Raw genomic sequence first — 20,704 nt, 5'->3', positions numbered from 1 at the left:
ACCACTGATGTTCATAATAATAACAGATGCACTGCAAAGGTGTTAAGAACTCTCTGAATGCTCTGAACTCTCTGAATCCTTACTGACATCCATACAGTCTTTTTTTTTTTTTTTTTTTTGCGGTACGCGGGCCTCTCACTGTTGTGGCCTCTCCCGTTGCGGAGCACAGCCTCCGGACGCGCAGGCTCAGCGGCCATGGCTCACGGGCCTAGCCGCTCCGCGGCATGTGGGATCTCCCCAGACCGGGGCACGAATCCGTGTCCCCTGCATCGGCAGGCGACTCTCAACCACTGCGCCACCAGGGAAGCCCCATACGGTCTTTTATAGTATTCAAATGCTCTGAAAACTGCTGTTCCTTGAATTATATGTAAATTAAATTCCTACGAATACTAATATTTTATTATATGTAATTTCTCTTTCTTATGAAAATATACATTTTATTATGTTTTGAAAACAGAGCCAGAGGAGATTCTTATTTCTGTTTTGTTGATTATCTGTCAGCTGCTAAGAAACATAAATGTGAATAGGCTTAAGCAACTCTGTTTCTTGGAAACAGCAAGCAAACAATTGTTGGATTCATATGACAAAAGTAGATCAACAATATACCAAACTTACACTTTTGGTATGCATTCTAAGTAGCAAGTAAGTAAATAGAATAATATACTTTCATTGTAAAACTGTAAAAAGCAACTTTTCTAGAAAGACAGGATTACAAACGTGGGCATTTGTATAAATAGTTAATGGCAGATAATTCTAATAACATGTGTATCCATGATGGAAATTAGAGCTTTAGTTTTTCACTTTTACCTGTTAGTTCTTTAGGCAAAACCAAGTAATCAATTATATTAGTAATTAGCATGTGTTTATGGGGTGAATTCTTATATAGCTGTTTCCATTAAAAGGTAGCTGCAAAAACTATAGTACCTAATACTTGTTTTAAGAAACAGAGCCAAAAAAAAAAAAAAAGAAAAAGAAAAGGAAACAGAGCCATAAGGCTTTTAAAATCATAAAGGAGTGCCAAGGTATTCATTTAGTGGATTTATAGTGGTGATAACATCATCAACATTATATAATATTTATATAATATTTAATAGCAATACTATACAGTATTTTAAAGGAAACTCTTTTAAAGCCTGTGAGAAGCTGCTATGATTAATAATAAAGGCGGAAGGACTCAATATTTTTCACTTTTTTTTTTGTTTTTCTTCCTCCAGGGGAGAAAAGGAGCACCTAAAAACATTTTGCTTTCCTGGCGACAATAGGCAAAATTGGATAAAGCTGGAATTCACAACGTCTCAAAACATTCTGGGCATTGGTTCTTATTTGAATTTTTAGAGTTACCCCATAACATAAAAGACACTAGAAAAAATGTTTTTGTTGTCCTCTCCAGTTTGAATCTAAATTATCTCCATTTTCTTAGGATTTGGTTTGGCTTCACTAACAGAAAAACATGTAAACAAATACCCTCATAATCTAGAGGTGAAGAGAACTTTAATAAAAAATCATAAAGAAAATATATTGATGGACTTGACAAAATTAAAGTTAAGGATTTCTATTCAATGACAGGGATCATAGACAAAGTTATCAGATATTTGACAAACTAGAAAAAGATTTTTAAACTAATCAAAATCAGCAAGAAGTTAATATCTAGAATATACAAGGAATTTAAAAATCCATAACAAAAAGATGAGATCACAATATAAAATATGGATAAAACTAGGCAATTCATTGAAAGGCAAATCTGAATCAGCAAGTTTATGAAGAGATTCCCAACTCGTGATTCCCAGCAGATTGGCAAAAATTAGAGCTAAACCAGGTATTAATGAGATATAGGAAGATGGGCAGTCTTACACGCTGCTGATGGCAGTGTACGCTGGTACAGACACTGCAGAGAACAGTCTGGGCATACTTACTGGAAATGAATATGGCCCAGTAATCCATTCCAGGGATGCATCCCAGAGGAACTTGAGCCCAGGTTCATAAGGGGACAGTCACAAAGATGTTCATTGTAGCAGCCGGTTAGAGGCAGCTGGGTGCCCTTCACTGCAGGAATGAGAAAATAAACTGTGGTGTATGCATATGGTAAAATACTTTTCAGCATTCGGAAGCAATAAACTAGTGTTATATACAGCAGCATAGGTGAATCTCTAAATGAATATTTATTTAAAACCAATTACTCTTATAAGCTGTACCACAACATCTAAGACTTAATAATCCATTGCATATATTGTCCTCTATTGTTCTGTATTATGTCTTGCCCAGGCTTCCTTTACTAGATGTTAACTTCCTAGAGACTAAAGAGACTACTTTGGAGCTTCCTGTTGTGCCTAGAACAGTGTTACATAGGTAGGAGTATCTCAATAAGTATTTGAACTAATAGATTTTCATCTGAGATTTGGAATTGTGGTGGCAAGAGAAAGATAGACGGGATCATAATTGAAGGTTTAAAAAATTCATCCTTTTGCAGCTGGGCATTAGTTTTGAAAGTGGAGGAGAATAGAGGCTCCTTAAGGAATTGGAGTTCTTTCTGGAACTAGAGGAGAAAGAGGTAGAATAATCACTATCACACTGTGAACGGAGTAACCCTCCAATCAATGAAGGCAATAAAGTTTGCTTTAGGATCCTCTCTTTTTCCTTTTCTTAGTGTTTCCTTGTTCAGGACTATCATTATTTTGTCCCTGAACACTTAAAGATTTTGTTTGGCTTCAATCTACAAAATAAAACTAATAAGACCTAACTCAGAATATGTCCTCAGTCTAGAACACTTGTTCAGCCCCTTCTCCCCATTTTTAAGGAAAATATGTCTCTTTTGTTTTTGATGAAAACTATAATTTTTGTTATGATTGCCAAATGTATAAATAAATTTTTATATATTAAATTGTGGTGGGTCAGTCCCCTGGAGACTGTGGAGGGAAAAAAATACCTTATAGAGTGGGTTTAGAAAATGAGTTGGTTTTTCACTGAGATTCAGAATCTCATTTAGCTGTGTTCTGAAAATGATTTGAATGAGGGCCAAAGGATGTCTCTGAAAGGGAAATTGATCTTTGTGTAAGATCCAACAGGAGGTTGGAGCTTTGAAACAAGAAGATATAAGCAGCTTGCTCAGCCCTTTGGAAGGTGCAAATGAGATGTGGATGGGCTCCAGGGAATGGTGGTTGAAGGGAAAGTATTGCAAAGTGTAAAGAATCAGGGATATGATGTAATCAGACAAGCGTGCAATATCTATTTCAGCTACTTAGTAGTTTTGGAATCTGGATCGAGTCAGCAAACATCTCTGAACCTTTCCTTTCTTTTTTGTATGATAGGGAGGTGGGAAGATTTCTAATTCATATTCCTCTATGAATGTTACCATTAGCTAAAAAGATCACTGGAGAGCAAAAGAAAATTATGAACAGATAAAAGCTTAGGAACATAGAGAAGAAACTGAGCTTCATTCATTTTAGTAACTGGATAGTAATGAAATGGGCCTGAAACATAGTAGGTACTCAACAAATATTTGTTGAATGAATGCATCAGGAAAATGGAATAGATCAAGAGGAGGAAAAGCCAGAGGAAAGCATCAAGACCAAAGAGACTCTCAGGCCAGGCATGTAAGAGATAGAGGAAGGAACTTAGGAAGGCAGTAAGAAATTGTCCTCTTCACCCAGGTATCAGGACCAGGAAAAGCTCAAGAAGCCAGGGTAGCTGGAGCATACAAGTGTTGAGAGACCATTACCTGTAGAGATTGACAGGCACATTTTAAAGAATTAAGATTCACAGTAGTAATGCCTACACAAATACACTTTAAACAATGAATCTGAATATTTGGATTTACATTTAAGATAATTAGAAAGCAATGTGAGGAGGAAGGGAAGTGAGGAGTCCCATGAAATCGTCATAGGTATTCAGACAGACTAGAGTTTAAATCCAAGCTACCATTCACTAAAAGTATAAAATATTAGCAAAAAAATTAATCTCTCTGAGACATCTAGAAATCGAAGACTTTAATTCTCAAAAATGAAAATTATAGGGCTTCCCTGGTGGCACAGTGGTTGAGAGTCTGCCTACCGATGCAACACGGGTTCGTGCCCCGGTCCGGGAAGATCCCACATGCCGCAGAGCGGCTAGGACCGTGAGCCATGGCCGCTGAGCCTGCGCGTCCGGAGCCTGTGCTCTGTAACGGGAGAGGCCACAGCAGTGAGAGGCCAGCATACCGCAAAAAAAAAAAAAAAAAAAAAAAAAAGAAAGAAAATTATAGTATCTACTTGGTAGAGCTGTTTTGAAGAATAAATAAGTGAATATATGAAAAGGACCTAAAACATGCCTAATATGATTTTTTTTTAATGGTTACTATTATCCTTATTATTGTTTTTGCTGTTACTATAGCATTTATGCCCAATAGGGTGTGTATCAGCCAACTCCATTTTTTGGCTTGACTTCAAGAATTTGTGATTTGTAAAGTAAATTGTTTATTTTTGGTTTTTCTTCCAAGTGTGCTTTTTTCCTTCTCAGTGCTCTTTTAAAGCACTTCAATGCCCCCACGATTCTCACTTCAGCCTTAGCAGCACCAAGGAGAAAGGACCTTTCCATACTCAGTCCAGGGTGACTAAGTGGCAGGAAAGGCTGTGGGCTGGCCCATTAGGTCTAGGATCTCAGATCTCAGAGGAACAAAAGAGCCAGGGCAGAACCAGGGGTAGGGGAGGTGTTGAGACAGGGCTGTCTCATGATTCCATATAAGAGATGGACTGCACCACATTCAAATATACTTAGATCATCTTCCCAATAAGAGATGGTGCTGCCCTCAAGTGCTTGTTTACTTGTTGATAATGCCATCATTGGAGTGGAGAGCAGAACTCTCGCTTCATAAAGGCTACTGGTTCGTAAGATACATACTTCTAACGGTAGACAAAGTTAGATATGATGCCAAAACTTTGTAACTGAACAGATTAATAAGAAACTTAATATAAGATTTGTTATGGAAATTACATTAATACTGATAACTTGCCGAGAGGTATACTGGAGTTACCTGACGATATGGCTTGCTTATCACTGCTAAATCAAATTTCCAAAGACATTTAGTTCTGGTGAAATGTGTTAGACTGTTAAGCAGAGGTTTTACCTAGTTTTGAAGTTACCTTCATTCCCAAGAGGTTTTCACAGAAACAGGCCTCGTTCTGTCATGTATAGGTTCGTTCCTGCCTTAAACTTCCTGATCAAGCATAGTTTTGATGTTACCTCATCAGCTGGGAGACCTGCATTCTACTTTAGTTCAAGAATGATCAAATCTGGGGCCAGGGGAGGCCAAGAGTAGCTGCAGATGAAGGGAGGGCTGGGTTTCACCTCTTTTTGGCCCAAGCTTTCACGCTGAGGAAATTGTTTCTAAGTACTGAGAGAAATCTCAGTTCTACAATCCCAGTTAGAAAGTATGGTTTCTGTAGGAAAAAGGTCCCTTAACTCATAAATCTGTGTGTAAAGATAAAGTATAGGGAATACACTCAGATAAAGTGTGACAATAGCGGGTAACAGAGAGGGTGCTGCTCAGGAGTGTGTAGGACGTGGGCTCTGCTTGTTTGCTTCAAGTCCTCAGAGAGGGACAGACGGGAATTCAGAACTGCACTGACTGAGGGACTGCGGACGGGAACCCTGAGGTGCTGAGATATTCTAAACAGGAGGATAAGGCGTGAAGAAAACAAGGCAGGAATCGAACAAAGGCGCCGTGGGACAGCAGGAGGCAAACCGAACCGCTCTAGGATTACTCGGAGGACTACCTCGAAAGCCTAGCGCCGAGAGCCAGCTGTGCAGCGGCAGCGGGAGAAACTCCACCCCGAGGCTCCGCCCCTCAGAAGCTCCGCCCCTTCATCTCCGGACCAATAGGCGCTCGGAATATTAGCGGGTGGGAGGCGCGGCCGGGTTGCTATAGCCCGAGCTGCGCGGCGGCGGCGGCGGCGGCGGCGGCGGCGGCGGCGGCGGCGGCGGCGGCGGCGGCGGCGGCGGCGGCGGCGGCGGCGGCGGCGGCGTGCTGTTGGAGGAGTCTGGCGGAACTCGAGGCGGTGGCGCCATGGAGTCACTGGAAGGTGAGGAGGTGAAGGGATGCGGGCCGGGCGTCTGAGGGTGGGGTGGCTGGCAGGAGGGGCTGCCCTGGACCTCGGTACCGGGGAGGCTAGGGCAGGTCCGGAGAGATGGACCCCGCCGCTCCTCGGAGGCCCGGGGAACAGGCGGGCGCCCTGCAGCCCCAGCGCGGTCGAGTTAATGATCCTCAGGCTGCCCCTCCTCAAACAGTCTTCACCTGATGCTTCCCCACCCCGGGCCTGATGCTGGTAAACGCCTGCAAATCCCTTCCTACCATTTTCTGGTCTTGCCTGACTCCCAGAGGGTCCTGTTGGTAATCACAGCCTCCGGCCAGATTTTATTTTCCTTGCAAAGTGGACTCTCCGTTAATGTCTACGGTCTCCCCACCGCCAGCCTTTGCTGGAGGCCCGTGGTGTGTCTCCAGCCTCGAGCTTCTGATACTTTTCTTGGCCACTTCCCTTGGTTTCCCTAGGTAACCGTTTTTCCATTTCTACAGCATCTTCTGTGGGAGCGATGCCAAGAGCATCTCCCAAGGAAGTGTCATTGATCAGCTTTAGAGCCGGGACAATAGATTAACCGCAGGATTTAAGGGTTTATTCACGAGGACTCTGTAAGGAAGAGCCAGCATTGATTCGTTATCTTTAGATTTATCTTTGTGCTGTAACCACGACTCCACATTTTGCTTTGTTCCCAATTCTTTCACTTCTCTATTCTCTTTACCCATTTTATCTTGTGTAATACAGCATTCGCTTAAAAACAACAAAGGGGGGAAGAAAACCCAGCTGGCATTAGCAACAACAGTGTCAAAATTCCTTTTCAAATTGTGGTCAATCCTTCTGGTGAAGAATAAGCCTGCAGAATAAGCCTGCAGAATTGCCAGATCCTATTGTCTTGATTTAGCCTTGATTTTTTTTCCCCTCTTAATTTACATAGATTCAGGTGGAATTAATAAACAGAGGCACTGAGTCCTGTGTATTGTTGCACACTAGAGAGCAAATTGTTTCAGGTTGTGTTATGAAAGGAAAAGTAATAACTGATGACTGTTTACAGTGACCTAGGGTCACCAAAAAACAAATGCAATAATGAGTGTGATAGTATTTCATGCTTTTGCTCCTAGGCGAAGCTCTCATAGTAAACACCTTGAGGATGATAGATAATCAAGAATTCTGATGATTTTTCCACTTGTGAGCTGCTGCAGTATACTACGACAAATGAAGTTCTTGTTCTTTGCTTGTTTAATTTTAGGCAGATCACTCAAGTTTCCATGAAATAGGAATTGTAATGAAAGTATTCCTTACTCAAGATACTTTTGTTTAGAGAACTCCTGGAGGCAGCTTTTATTTTATTTTTTTTTTAATAAATTTTCAAACGTGGTATTATAGCATAGTGGGTAGGATCATGGGTCCTGGAATTCTCATGAAATTATCATAATATACATAAAGTGCTTTAGAATAGTTGTTTTTCTGCAGATTTCTATTATTTTATTCAACATTTATAATTGAGGCAAAGATCTTCATCTGATTTTTCATTTATGTATTCTAAGCATCTAAAACAGTGTCTGACACAAAGTAGGTATTCAGTAAATATTTCTTGTTAGATAAATGACTTTATCTATGAGAGGCTCTGGGGATGCAGAAAAAAATAAAAATTCAAAGCCCTGTTCTCATGGAGCCTACGTTTTAGGGAATCTCATATTTTAGCAGTGCTAAGACATTACTATTGAAATCTTACCAAGGATGCTTTTAAAACATAATGAAAACCTATTATAATACTCAATTACATGGGTGGAGGAAAACATGAATTCTGGTTTAATATGGTATGTTATCGCGGGCGTGTTTTAGGGGGCCAGCTTGTGATGTTTCATGTTAAAGGGTACTTGTTCTTTACTCATTTTTTTTTTTAAACAAAATAAGTTGCTGTCATTAACTATGATGTGTTTAATTGTAATGAATTAGGTTAAAATATATGAAATTATTCTTCTAGGGCAAAACAGTTGAATATTGGTAACTTCAAATAGTAATGAAATAAAATTTTTTATTTTAATAAAATAAAAGCTCTAAGAGTCTTTTGTTGAAGTTAGTGCCTTTCTTTTACTCCTTTTTTAAAATTAGTCCTTGTTAGGTCATACTTTATAAAGATGAACTTTGAGTCTCAGGGTTACCATTCATTCATTCATTCATCTATGCCTTCGTTTAATAAACAGTGATACATTGGTACAGTGATAGTTAAGATAGTTCTTCCCTATTGGAAATTAAAACCTAGCACTTTGAAGGTGTCTAATGAACATTATATTACAGTAGAAAATCTTTAAGAGTTTGCTTAATATATATCATAGTAATTGAGCAAATATTGTACTGCTTGGCATTAGACCCATGTTTTTAGTTGAAGCTAGTTAGCAGACTAATCTTGATTGTAAAACCAGAAAATATATGGACCCCTGAAAAATTTTATTGAAGATTATCATACTCTTTATTTTTAAAATAACTTGCATGTAGATCATATATCGCTTACATTATTTTTGGTCTTTCTGGGACTTTTATATTTTCTGGATTGTCAGGAGTTGAGCTGTTAGGTTGAACACTATTTCAAAATAAAATATTAAATTATTGCTCATGATTTTGTATACTCTGTATCTGACCACTTCTGCATTGTGTGTGCAATTAGAGTAAAGCCTTTAATTCCTTTTCACCTAAAGCTCGTGCCCTATAGGTATGTCTAAAGGCAGTAGACATATTTCTAGATTTGGGAGAGTTCAGTCTCTCATAAGCTTTTCATCTGTAAAATGGAGAGATGAAAAACCCTAAGCAGATTTTATCCATATTATTTTCATTCCTTTCATAATATCTTAATAAGCAGTTATTAACAAATATGACAGAGATCAAGCTGCCTATTCCTCTTTTGGACTGCTAAAATTAGTAGATCTTAGTGTACTGCCCTCTAAAACTTGATTAGAAGTCTGATTGTTCTTTTCTAATGTAGCTCTTGATGTAGTTGAAGACAGCCATGCTGTCCCATTAGGGTTTTTTGTTTTGTTTTTCCCTAATCTAAGCAATGATTTAACTGAATAATTCTTCATCTTTATTAATTTATCTAGATTCATTTTTTGTGTGTGTGCTGAATCTGATGCTAGGTTATTTTAATAGTCAACATATTGGACAGGTCTGTGTTTGGATTCTTGCTTTGTTTTGTTTTGTTTTTAGCTCTGTGATTTGGTTAATCTGAACCTCAGTTTCCTCAGCTATAAAAAATGGAGCTACTAAATACCAATCTACCTGAACTATATTAAGAATTTAATGATGAAAACATGTATAAAGCATTTGGCAAGCCGCCTAGTACATAGGAGGCCCCCTCCTGTACTTGTTTGTTGGATGGATAAAATCACAGGACATGTGTTAGGACCTTGAGAGTGGTTCAGTATAGGTAAAACATAGCAGGCTTGGAAGGGACTGTGGGCAATCTCACTAGATAATTATGGCAGCAGGATAGATTGGGGAAGGGAGAGGCTGGAAATACATATATGTGATAAGGATTTGAAGTAAGGCAAAAGTAGCAGAAATTAAAAGGGGTATAGATTTAGAAGATATTTCTGAGATGGAAAGATGAAATAGAACTGCTCGAAGTGAGAGGGAAAAGGAATCAAAGATAAAGCAGCTTTCTAGCTTGGACTTAAGAGTTAACATTAAGATCTTTAACCAAGAGAAAGACAAATTTGGAAGATGAGGTAATGATTTTGGCTTTAGAAGTGTTGTGTTTGTATGGTACTTGGGGCATATCTGGTGGAAAAATTTTATAGCTACTTGTAAATATCTATCTGGAGTTTTTAGTTTAGTAGTCATCAGCATATAAGTGACAGCAAGTGGATGTGTTTGCCCAGGAAAGCTATATTTAACAAAACAAAGAAAATTGTGAGGGACTGATGCTTTAGGGTTGAGCAAGAAAGGAAGTTGGAGTGGGGAACGGTCTTTACAAAGGTTTAAAATTGTCAAGAAAGGGAATTGGGGGAGAACAAATATTTACTGAGTAATGAATATGCTAGAAAAAGCCTATAGCACCTGGTATTCCTGGAGATCTAAGTAGTAACTAGGTCAAACTCTGCTTAGTTGTGAAATATGAAAAACTTGGGCTTAGGAGAGAGAAATACCATTGAAGCCAAGAGAGAAAGGACTTTAAAGGCGGAAGGGATTGATCAGCAGAGCCTCATGATGTAGAAAGGTCCAGTAAGGTGACGATTCAAAAGAGCGCTTTCAGTTTGACAATTAATAGGTTAACAGTGATCAGTTGCCTCTGTTTCTTAAGGTCTTTAATGCCTCATTTTTTTTTTTTAACAGTGAGTCTAAATTACTTTGTTTTCAAATTTCTTCAAACATGAAGGAATTTGAGTCTATGCATTGTTCCCTGAATATAAACTCAGTTGGTTTAATATAAAGTGTTAAATGTGAAGTATTCTCGTTTCCATGCTTTCTAGATAGTATGTAATTTCAGTTTAAAATTTCTCTGTGATTCAGAGGTTATTTATGAGAGTGTTCCTTAACTTCCAAAATGTTAAGATTTTTTTTTTTGTTAAGATGTTTTTAGTCATTAGTTTTTATTTACTTTTAATTTTGTGTGTTCTATGAGTAGTCTACCTTTCAAAAAGTTTTAAAAAGTTTTCTTTGTGGTCAAATACACCATCAGTTTCTCCATGTTTTATAGTCATACAAAAATGCACACTCTGAATTGGTAGGAAACAAAGTACATATAATTTTTTAAAATAAATTTATTTATTTATTTTATTGTTGTCTGTTTTGGGTCTTCGTTGCTGCTCGCGGGCTTTCTCTAGTTGTGGTGAGCAGAGGCTACTCTTCGTTGTGGTGCGTGGGCTTCTCATCTCGTTGCAGAGCACGGGCTCTAGGTGCGCAGGCTTCAGTAGTTGTGGCTCGCGGGCTTTAGAGCACATAATGCCTCCTTATTAAAGAAGCTTTCAGTGATCTTACCCACTTCTCAAACACACACATAACAAAATATATAAAATGTCAGGTAGTGAAAAAAAGTGATTTTTTTTTTTCCCCAAAGAATAGAAACTCCATAAGATCAGGATCTTTGTTTTTTTATCACTGTTTGCCTAACTCCTAGAACAGTTCCTGTCTCATGCTAGGTGCTCCATAAATACTTGTTGAATCAACAAATGGGTCTATTTTAATATAGTGTTTAATCCTGTTAAAGCTTGCCTGCAGTTCAGATAGGGGGAGAATGAGAGGTAGAGAGGAGCTAGTCAGTAAATGTAAGCCAGTGTTTCAAAAAATATGATACTTGGGGCATCAGTCCTAAATACCTTTTAGGGGCAGAAAGAATTTCTGTTGGGGAAATAACAGCATACTAAATCTTTCTCTGTCTTTTTTTTTTTTAAGACTGAGGAAGTTCTGTTCTAAGAAAACCTGTTTGTTTAATTTAGCATTTTCCAAACATTTGACCATGAGCAAAGGATTTAAGGGTGCTTGGTAGAAGTAGTGGACATGACTAGTCAGGTTCAGACTGGATAGGAAGGGAAGTGCAGTCAAGAATGGGTTATCAAGAAAATGCAAGTCACTCTGAGATCAAGAAAGTGATTTAAAGGTAGATGGTAGAAGCCTGTGGTTCCGGAAGGAGCTTGTGTATTTTAAGAGTCCAGAGGTGGATCATTCTAAGTTGTTTTAGCAGTGGTTGTTTTATGCTGAACTGGAGTGCAGGCCACTGAAGTGGAGTGGAGGGTGAAGGATGTGTGCTGAGTAGGTTAAGCATGAATGTTGAAACGTTGAAATCTAGGATGTGCTGAAAAGGAATATCTTGTGAGATATTAGAGATTGCTGACCTGGAAGTAATTCGGTTTTAAAAAAGGATTGTAGGAAGAAAGTAGTAAAACAGGTGCTGTGTACTTCAAAAGAGAGGTTTGTTGAGTTTTAAAGGTTGGTTTCAGATAAGCAGTGACCAGTGGTGAAGGAATAGACATGAAACACAGAGCCCAGAATTGTTCTTGATTTCCAAGATTTTTCTTTTGGAAATGTTCTCTACTATTTCTTAAATATATACATTTTTAGAATGTCATAACTATTTTAGATAAGAGCAAATTATTTCACATCACCTGTATAATAGTATTATATAAAGATACCATTTTAAGTCTTATTATCGTGCAGATTTTGAAATTACTCAATACAGTAACTCATAACAGAATCAACAGTATGTACAGGATAAATTTTGTAAGGAGAGGTTGGCTTCTTTAAAGTTTTAGAATATTAAATACTTATTCACTTGGTTCTGTCTATCAGTTTGAATGCTTCTTTCAACAGTGAATATCATCTCTCTCTACTGTATTTATATAAGCTGCACAATTCTCTAGCATTCGCCACTCAGGAGAAAGTAGTGGAGTTTGCCTGTACGCCCTGGAGAATAGTATTTTTTATTTCATTGGTTGTGAAACATTTTTATATATAACATCTCAGTTGACCCTTTTAAATTTTAAGGTAGATTGAGCGGACGTTATCTTCATTTAACAGATGTTAAACTTCAGGCTACCTATATGATTAGTCATACATTTTCTTGTAGTTCATATAGTGAAAACTTTTCCAACAAGGAGAGAGACATCATGTTCTTTGCTATAGGTCCTCGCAGATTCTCAGTTCTATATATAGACAAGTGGAAGTGATTTCCTCAGCATCCTGCACACTACCTGAAACATTCATTCTACTGTCCACAATTGGTCAATTGGTTTAATCATTCTTATATGTGACCAACTTTTTTCTTTTTAATATAACATCAGTAAGGGAGGTGTCTTATCATCATTTACTTTTCTTATTAATGTGGTCTTAAGGTAGATTTTATTAAATAAGTATGCTATATTTATTATGGCATAATAGAGGTAGAAGCGGGCCACATAGTTCATTTAATCTAACTTTCTTATTTTATGCAAGAGGAATGTGAACCTTAGGTTAAATATCTTGCCCAGCAAGTCATAGCTCTAAGTGACAGAGCTGGGACGTGAACTTAGATAGTATGAGACAAATTCCAGTGCCTTTTCTACGACACTCTCGTGTCTTTTAATGAATGCCATTAGAACAAAATGTGGTGGTGTGACTCTAAACCCTAAGCTGCTTATCATTACCTGTCGGTAGAAGTTCTTTTCAGGGGATGTTGATACCAACACACATATATTTTGTGGATTATAGGGCTATACTCTATAAGAGGAAACTGTAAATTTATTTATTTATTTTATTTTGAATAAAGTAATAACTTAAAAAATTTTTTTTTGTGATAATTGTTTTTAAATGTTTTCTCTTTAATGCTGTTTTCTCTTTTTTATGCCTTGTAGCGATAATAATTTTCTTTTCCTTTAAAGACAGTCTGAACATGTTTGATGACTTGTAGGAATTAATCCCAGGAGTTGGATTTTATTTTATGTTAGTATTCTAGTTGCTGTTATATTAAGTTTTAAGCTTTTGTATTAAAAAAAAAAAGGAAGATGATTTGGCTCTTAGATATAGTGAAGAAGTAAATCATGTAGACTGTTGGCTTTATGAAGCAAAGATTGTGTGACTCCACCCTTGTGTCACTGTTACTTGGTACATGCTTGGCAAGTATTGATAGTAGGTACTCAAGTAGACACATTATTTCCATGTGTTGAATTGATTTTTCTCAATAGTTAATTTTTTATAAGATTTTTCTTTGTTTTCTATTTAACAAGGAAATACTGAAATATACTTTTAAGCAAGTAACATAGTGGTACTTTTCAACATTTTATATGGATACATTTTTAAATTATTGTTTGGAATTTAAAGGAAGACATGAAAACTAAATAGGCAAGCCTAATAGATTATGCAGTATGTGTTATCACTTTGACAGTCGTTATGAAGACATTCTAATCTTCATATACCTAATGGATTCCATCCAGCAACTGCTTCAACTTTTTGGATAGTTAATGGAATTAAGTGATCCAGATAAATGAAGCTGCTTTGCTCTCTCTCCCTAAATAACCTCGTCTTTGCTATTGGAAAACACAAATCAGGCAGATCTTAGTTTTGCTTTTGTAGTGTTCACAGCTTACCTGCCACCATACAGACTTTGACCTCCATCTATCTACCACTGAAATAGTGCAGTAGAGTACTTGGAGAATGAGAGAACAAAACAATTCTTCTGTTACTGTTTGATTGCGTTCCCACCAATGTCTTTTTTGATTCTCCTGATAAGTTTTCTGTGGACTCACTAAATGCCTCGGAACAACACATTACATGAAGTCCATAATCGTACTTTTTTCATGAGTTTGTTACTTCTAAAAGAAAATGTTTTTTTACTTTCATATGATAAAAGAATTTTAACAGAAATTCAGCAGAAGATATAAGGATATCATTTTTGTCATTATTATGAAAATTACAGGTATGGAAATAAATTTAGGTGTGATGTTTGGCTAGATAATAAAATGACAAATTGACTTAGTTATGTAGGATCCCAAAGAATGTAGTTTGTGTGTGTGTACATGTGATGGAATTTGTTCGGTGCAAGTACATGATAGATGCATTAACTTCTGATTTTGTAAAAGTTGCAGCTACTTCTTCCTTATTTAATCAGTTGTGCTGATAAGGTCACATTATCTCAATTTGTTGGTCCAGTGAATCTTAACATAATATTATATGTATAAATGAATGAACAATTCACATAATGCATAGTAACTAGGTGATCTTTTACTTAAAACCTAATGCTTCTGTTGTCGGGGAGGACAACATTCTTTTTATTCTAGACTCCCTAATCATATCAGGAAGCCACCTCACTGATCTCCAGGGTTATTTCTTACTTTTTTTTTTTTTAGTTTAAAAAAATGTTGTATTGTGGAAAAATAGACATAAAATTTACCATTTTAACCATTTTTAAGTGTACAATTCAGTGGTATTTAGTACATTCACATTGTTGTGCAAATATCATCACTATCCATCCCCAGAACATTTTCATCATCCCAAATTGTAGCACCTGGTTTTTTTGTTTGCTTTTTTTTTTTAAACATCTTTATTGGAGTATAATTGCTTTACAATGCTGTGTTAGTTTCTGCTTTATAACAAAGTGAATCAGTTATACATATACATATGTTCCCATATCTCTTCCCTCTTGCGTCTCCCTCCCTCCCACCCTCCCTATCCCACCCCTCTAGGTGGTCACAAAGCACCAAGCTGATCTCCCTGTGCTGTGCGGCTGCTTCCCACTAGCTATCTACCTTACGTTTGGTAGTGTGTATATGTCCATGCCTCTCTCTCGCTTTGTCACAGCTTACCCTTCCCCCTCCCCATATCCTGAAGTTCATTCTGTAGTAGGTCTGTGTCTTTATTCCTGTCTTACCCCTAGGTTCTTCATGACATTTTTTTTTCCTTAAATTCCATATATATGTGTTAGCATACGGTATTTGTCTTTCTCTTTCTGACTTACTTCACTCTGTATGACAGACTCTAGGTCTATCCACCTCATTACAAATAGCTCAATTTCATTATTTTTTATGGCTGAGTAATATTCCATTGTATATATGTGCCACATCTTCTTTATCCATTCATCCGATGATGGACACTTAGGTTGTTTCCATCTCTGGGCTATTGTAAATAGAGCTGCAATGAACATTTTGGTACATGACTCTTTTTGAATTATGGTTTTCTCAGAGTATATGCCCAGTAGTGGGATTGCTGGGTCACATGGTAGTTCTATTTGTAGTTTTTTAAGGAACCTCCATACTGTTCTCCATAGTGGCTGAACCAATTCACATTGCCACCAGCAGTGCAAGAGTGTTCGCTTTTCTCCACACCCTCTCCAGCATTTATTGTTTCTAGATTTTTTGATGATGGCCATTCTGACTGGTGTGAGATGATATCTCATTGTAGTTTTGACTTGCATTTCTCTAGTGATTAATGATGTTGAGCATTCTTTCATGTGTTTGTTGGCAGTCTGTATATCTTCTTTGGAGAAATGTCTATTTAGGTCTTCTGCCCATTTTTGGATTGGGTTGTTTGTTTTTATTGTTACTGAACTGCATGAGCTGCTTATAAATTTTGGAGATTAATCCTTTGTCAGTTGCTTCATTTGCAAATATTTTCTCCCATTCTGAGGGTTGTCTTTTGGTCTTGTTTATGGTTTCCTTTGCTGTGCAAAAACTTTGAAGTTTCATTAGGTCCCATTTGTTTATTTTTGTTTTTCTTTCCATTTCTCTAGGAGGTGAGTCAAAAGGATCTTGCTGTGATTTATGTCATAGAGTGTTCTGCCTATGTTTTCCTCTAAGAGTTTGATAGTTTCTGGCCTTACATTTAGGTCTTTAATCCATTTTGAGCTTATTTTTGTGTATGGTGTTAGGGAGTGATCTAGTCTCATACTTTTACGTGTACCTGTCCAGTTTTCCCAGTACCACTTATTGAAGAGGCTCTCCTTTCTCCACTGTACATTCCTGCCTCCTTTATCAAAGATAAATTGACCATATGTGCGTGGGTTTATCTCTGGGCTTTCTATCCTGTTCCATTGATCTATCTTTCTGTTTTTGTGCCAGTACCATACTGTCTTGATGACTGTAGCTTTGTAGTATCGTCTGAAGTCAGGGAGCCTGATTCCTCCAGCTCTGTTTTTCGTTCTCAAGATTGCTTTGGCTATTCGGGGTCTTTTGTGTTTCCATCCAAATTGTAAAATTTTTTGTTCTAGTTCTGTGAAAAATGCCAGTGGTAGTTTGATAGTGATTGCATTGAATCTGTAGATTGCTTTGGGTAGTAGAGTCATTTTCACAATGTTGATTCTTCCAATCCAAGAACATGGTATATCTCTCCATCTATTTGTATCATCTTTAATTTCTTTCATCAGTGTCTTGTAATTTTCTGCATACAGGTCTTTTGTCTCCTTAGGTAGGTTTATTCCTAGATACTTTATTCTTTTTGTTGCAATGGTAAATGGGAGTGTTTTCTTGATTTCACTTTCAGATTTTTCATCATTAGTGTATAGGAATGCCAGAGATTTCTGTGCATTAATTTTGTATCCTGCTACTTTACCAAATTCATTGATTAGCTCTAGTAGTTTTCTGGTAGCATCTTTAGGATTCTCTATGTATAGTATCATGTCATCTGCAAACAGTAGCACCTGTTTTTATCTTATTTTTTTTCTTCCAGTTTTATATATATAATTGACATAGAGTACTGTGTAAGGTTTACAGCATACTGATTTGATTTATATACATCATGAAATGATTACCACAATAAATTTAGTGAATATCCATCATCTTATACAGATGCAAAATAAAAGGAAAAAAACATTGTTTTCCTTGTGATGAGAAGCTCCTAGGATCCAATCTCTTAACTTTGTATACAACATAGAACAGTGTTAATTATGTTTATCATATTGTACATTACATCTCTAGTACTTGTTTATCTCATTACTGGAAATTTGTACCTTTTGATGATGTTCGTCCAGTTTTCCATCCTCCCCCCCGCCCACCCCGTGTAGCCACAAATCTGATCTCTTTTTCTATGAGTTTGTTTAGGAAGTATATTTGACTACAAAACTATTTTTGTTCCTGGTACACAATTTAGTAATTTGATGCTTCTCTACATTTCATAATGATCACCATGATAAGTCTAGTTATCATCTGTCACCATGCAAAGATATTACATTATTATTGACTATATTTTCCACACTGTACATTTCATACCTGTGACTCATTTATTTTGTAACTGGAAGTTTGTTTGTCTTAATCTCCCTCACCTATTTACTCCCCACCACACCAACCCCTCTCCCTTGGCAACTACCTGTTTGTTCTTTGTGTCTATGACTGTGTTTCTGTTTTAAGTTTGTTCATTTGTTTTTTAAATTCCACATATAAGGGAAATTATACAGTATTTGTCTTTCTCTGTCTTACTTCACGTAGCATAATACCCTCTAGTTCCATCCATTTTGTCACAAATGATAAGATTTCATTTTTTAGGGCTGAGTAGTATTCGTGTGTGTGTGTGTGCGTGTGCGTGCATGTGTGTCATTTTCTTTATCCATTCCTCTCTGGATGAGCACTGATTCAGTCAATGCTCATATATTTTTCTAGGAATTTGTCCATATCTTCTAACTTGTCAATTTTATTGGCGTATAATTGTTCATGGTAATCTCTTATGATCCTTTGTATTTGTATGGTATTAAGTGTAACTTCACTTCCATTTCTGATTTTTTTTTTAATTTGAGCCCTCTCTCTTTTTTCTTGATGAGTTTAGCTGAAGTTTTATCAATTTTATTTAACTTTTCAAGGAACCAGCTCTTATTTTAATTGACATTTTCTATTATTTTTAGTCTCTATTTTATTTATTTCTGCTGTATTCTTTATGATTTCTTCTACGAAGTTTGGGTTTTGTTTGTTCTTCTTTCTCTAGTTCCTTTAGGTATAAGGATAGGTTGTTTATTTGAGATTTTTCCTGTTTCCTGAGGTAGGTTTGTATTGCTATAAACTTCCCTCTTAGAACTGCTTTTGCTGAAACCTATAGATTTTGGATCATCGAGTTTTTCATTTTCATTTGTCTCCAGTTATTTTTTTGATTTCTTCTTTGATTTCTTCAGTGACCCATTGGTTGTTTAGTTCCACATGTTTATGGGGTTTTTTGCAGTTTTTTTTCCTTGTAGTTGATTTCTGGTGTCATAGCATGTGCCTGAAAAGTTTCTTGATATGATTTCAGTCTTCTCAAATTCACTGAGACTTGTTTTATGACCTACCATGTGATTTATACTGGAGAATGTTCCATGTGCACTTGAAAAGAATGTGTATTCTGATGCTTTTGGACGGAATATTCTATATTTATTAAGACCATCTGGTCTAATGTGTTGTTTAAGGGTAGTGTTTCCATATTGATTTTCTCTCTGGACGATCTGTTCATTGATGTAAGTGGGGTGTTAAAGCCCCCTACTGTTATTGTGTTGCTGTGCATTTCTCCCTTTTTGTTTGTTAATATTTGCTTTATGTCTTTAGGTGCATCTATGTTGAGTGCATATATATTTACAATTGTTATAGCTTTTTCTTGGATTGATCCCTTTATTATTAGGTAAAGTCCTACTTTGTCTCTTGTTACAGTCATTGTTTTAAAGTCTACTTTGTCCGATATAAGTATTGCTACCTTGGTTTCTTTTAAATTTCCGTTTGCATGGAATACCTTTGTCCATTCCCTCACTTTCAGTCTGTGTGTTCCTTTAGATCTGGACTGAATCTCTTGATTAGCATATATACAAGTCCTGTTTTTGTATCCATTGAGCCACCCTATGTCTTTTGATTGGAGCACTCTGTGTCCATATACATTTTAAGTGTAATTGTTGATAGGTATGTACTTATTGCCATTTTGTTAATTGTTTTCAGGTTTAGTTTGTAGTTTTGTTGTTGTTGTTATTCCTTCTTCTTTTGCTCTCATTCCTTGTGATTTGATGACTGTCTTTAATATTATGTTTAGATTTCTTTCAGTTTTTTGTGTTTGTATCTGTTACAGATTTTTAGTTTGGTTACCAGAGGTTTATATATAGCAATCAATATATATGTGATTATTTTAAGTTGATGTGATGTCCTCTTAAGTTTGAATGTATTTTAACAACCCTGAGTTTTTACTCCCCTTCTATGTTTAATGTTTTTGACATCATAGTCTACATCTTTTGGGTATTTCTTAACTACTTATTTTGTGTATAGAAGATTTTACTAGTTTTGTCTTTTAACCTTTCTACTAGTTTTATAAGTGGTTGGTCTACTACCTTTACAGTGTATTTGCTTTTACCAATGAGATTTTTCCTTTGGTAACTTTCATATTTCTAGTTGTGGCTTTTTCTTTTTCACTTAGAGAAGTGCCTTTTCATTTCTTGTAAAGCTGGTTTTGTGGTACTGAACTCTTTTAGCTTTTAATATTTAAAATTTATTTATTTAATTTTATTTTTGGCTGTGTTGGGTCTTGCTGCGTGCGGGCTTTTCTGTAGTCACTGTAAGCAGGGGCTACTCTTATTTGTGGTGCGTAGGCTTCTCATTGCAGTGCCTTCTCTTGTTGTGGAGCATGGGCTCTAGGTGCACGGGCTTCAGTAGTTGTGGCTTGCGGGCTCTAGAGCACAGACTAAGCAGTTGTGGCACATGGGCTTAGTTGCTCCGTGGCATGTGGGATCTTACTGGCCGAGGGCTCAAACCCATGTCCCCTGCATTGGCAGGTGGATTCTTAACCATTGTGCCACCAGGGAAACCCCTTTTTAGCTTTTGCTTGTCTGCAAGACTCTTTATCTTATCTTTCTGAATGATAGCTTTGCTGGGTAGAGTATTCTTGGTTGTAGGTTTTTTCCTTTCATCACTTTAAATATATCATGATATTCCCTTCTGGTCTGCAGGGTTTCTACTGAAAAGTCAGCTAATAGACTTATGGAAGTTCCCTTGTATGTAACTAGTTGCTCTTCCCTTGCTGCTTTTAATACTCTTTAATTTTAGCCATTTTAATTATGATGTTTTTTGGTGTGGTCGGTTTTGGGTAGATCCTGTTTGTAACTGTCTGTGCTTCCTGGACTTGTATATCTGTTTCCTTTCCTAGGTTAGGGAAGTTTTCAGCCATTAGGTCTTCAAATATGTTTTCTGCCTCCCCTTTTCCGTTTGGAACCCCTATAATGCAAATGTTAGCATGCTTAGTGTTGTCTCAAAGGTCCCTTGAAC

General features: G+C 36.9%; 1 protein-coding gene across 1 annotated transcript in view; it reads left to right on the top strand.

Moving 5' to 3' along the window:
- The first annotated feature begins 5,996 nt into the window (after positions 1-5,996).
- Positions 5,997-20,704, top strand: part of ZC2HC1A (zinc finger C2HC-type containing 1A) — a 60,025-nt gene continuing 45,317 nt past the window's right edge. Inside the window, exon 1 of the mRNA XM_079902154.1 lies at positions 5,997-6,053. Within this exon, the coding sequence (XP_079758280.1) occupies positions 6,038-6,053 (16 nt within the window). The 5' untranslated portion in view covers positions 5,997-6,037. The remainder of the gene's footprint in view (positions 6,054-20,704) is intronic.

The sequence above is a fragment of the Stenella coeruleoalba genome (assembly GCF_951394435.1).
Source record: "Stenella coeruleoalba genome assembly, chromosome: 17".
Taxonomy (NCBI): domain Eukaryota; kingdom Metazoa; phylum Chordata; class Mammalia; order Artiodactyla; family Delphinidae; genus Stenella; species Stenella coeruleoalba.
Note: the sequence above shows the minus strand (reverse complement) of the source record. Positions and strands in the feature narration are given on the sequence as shown.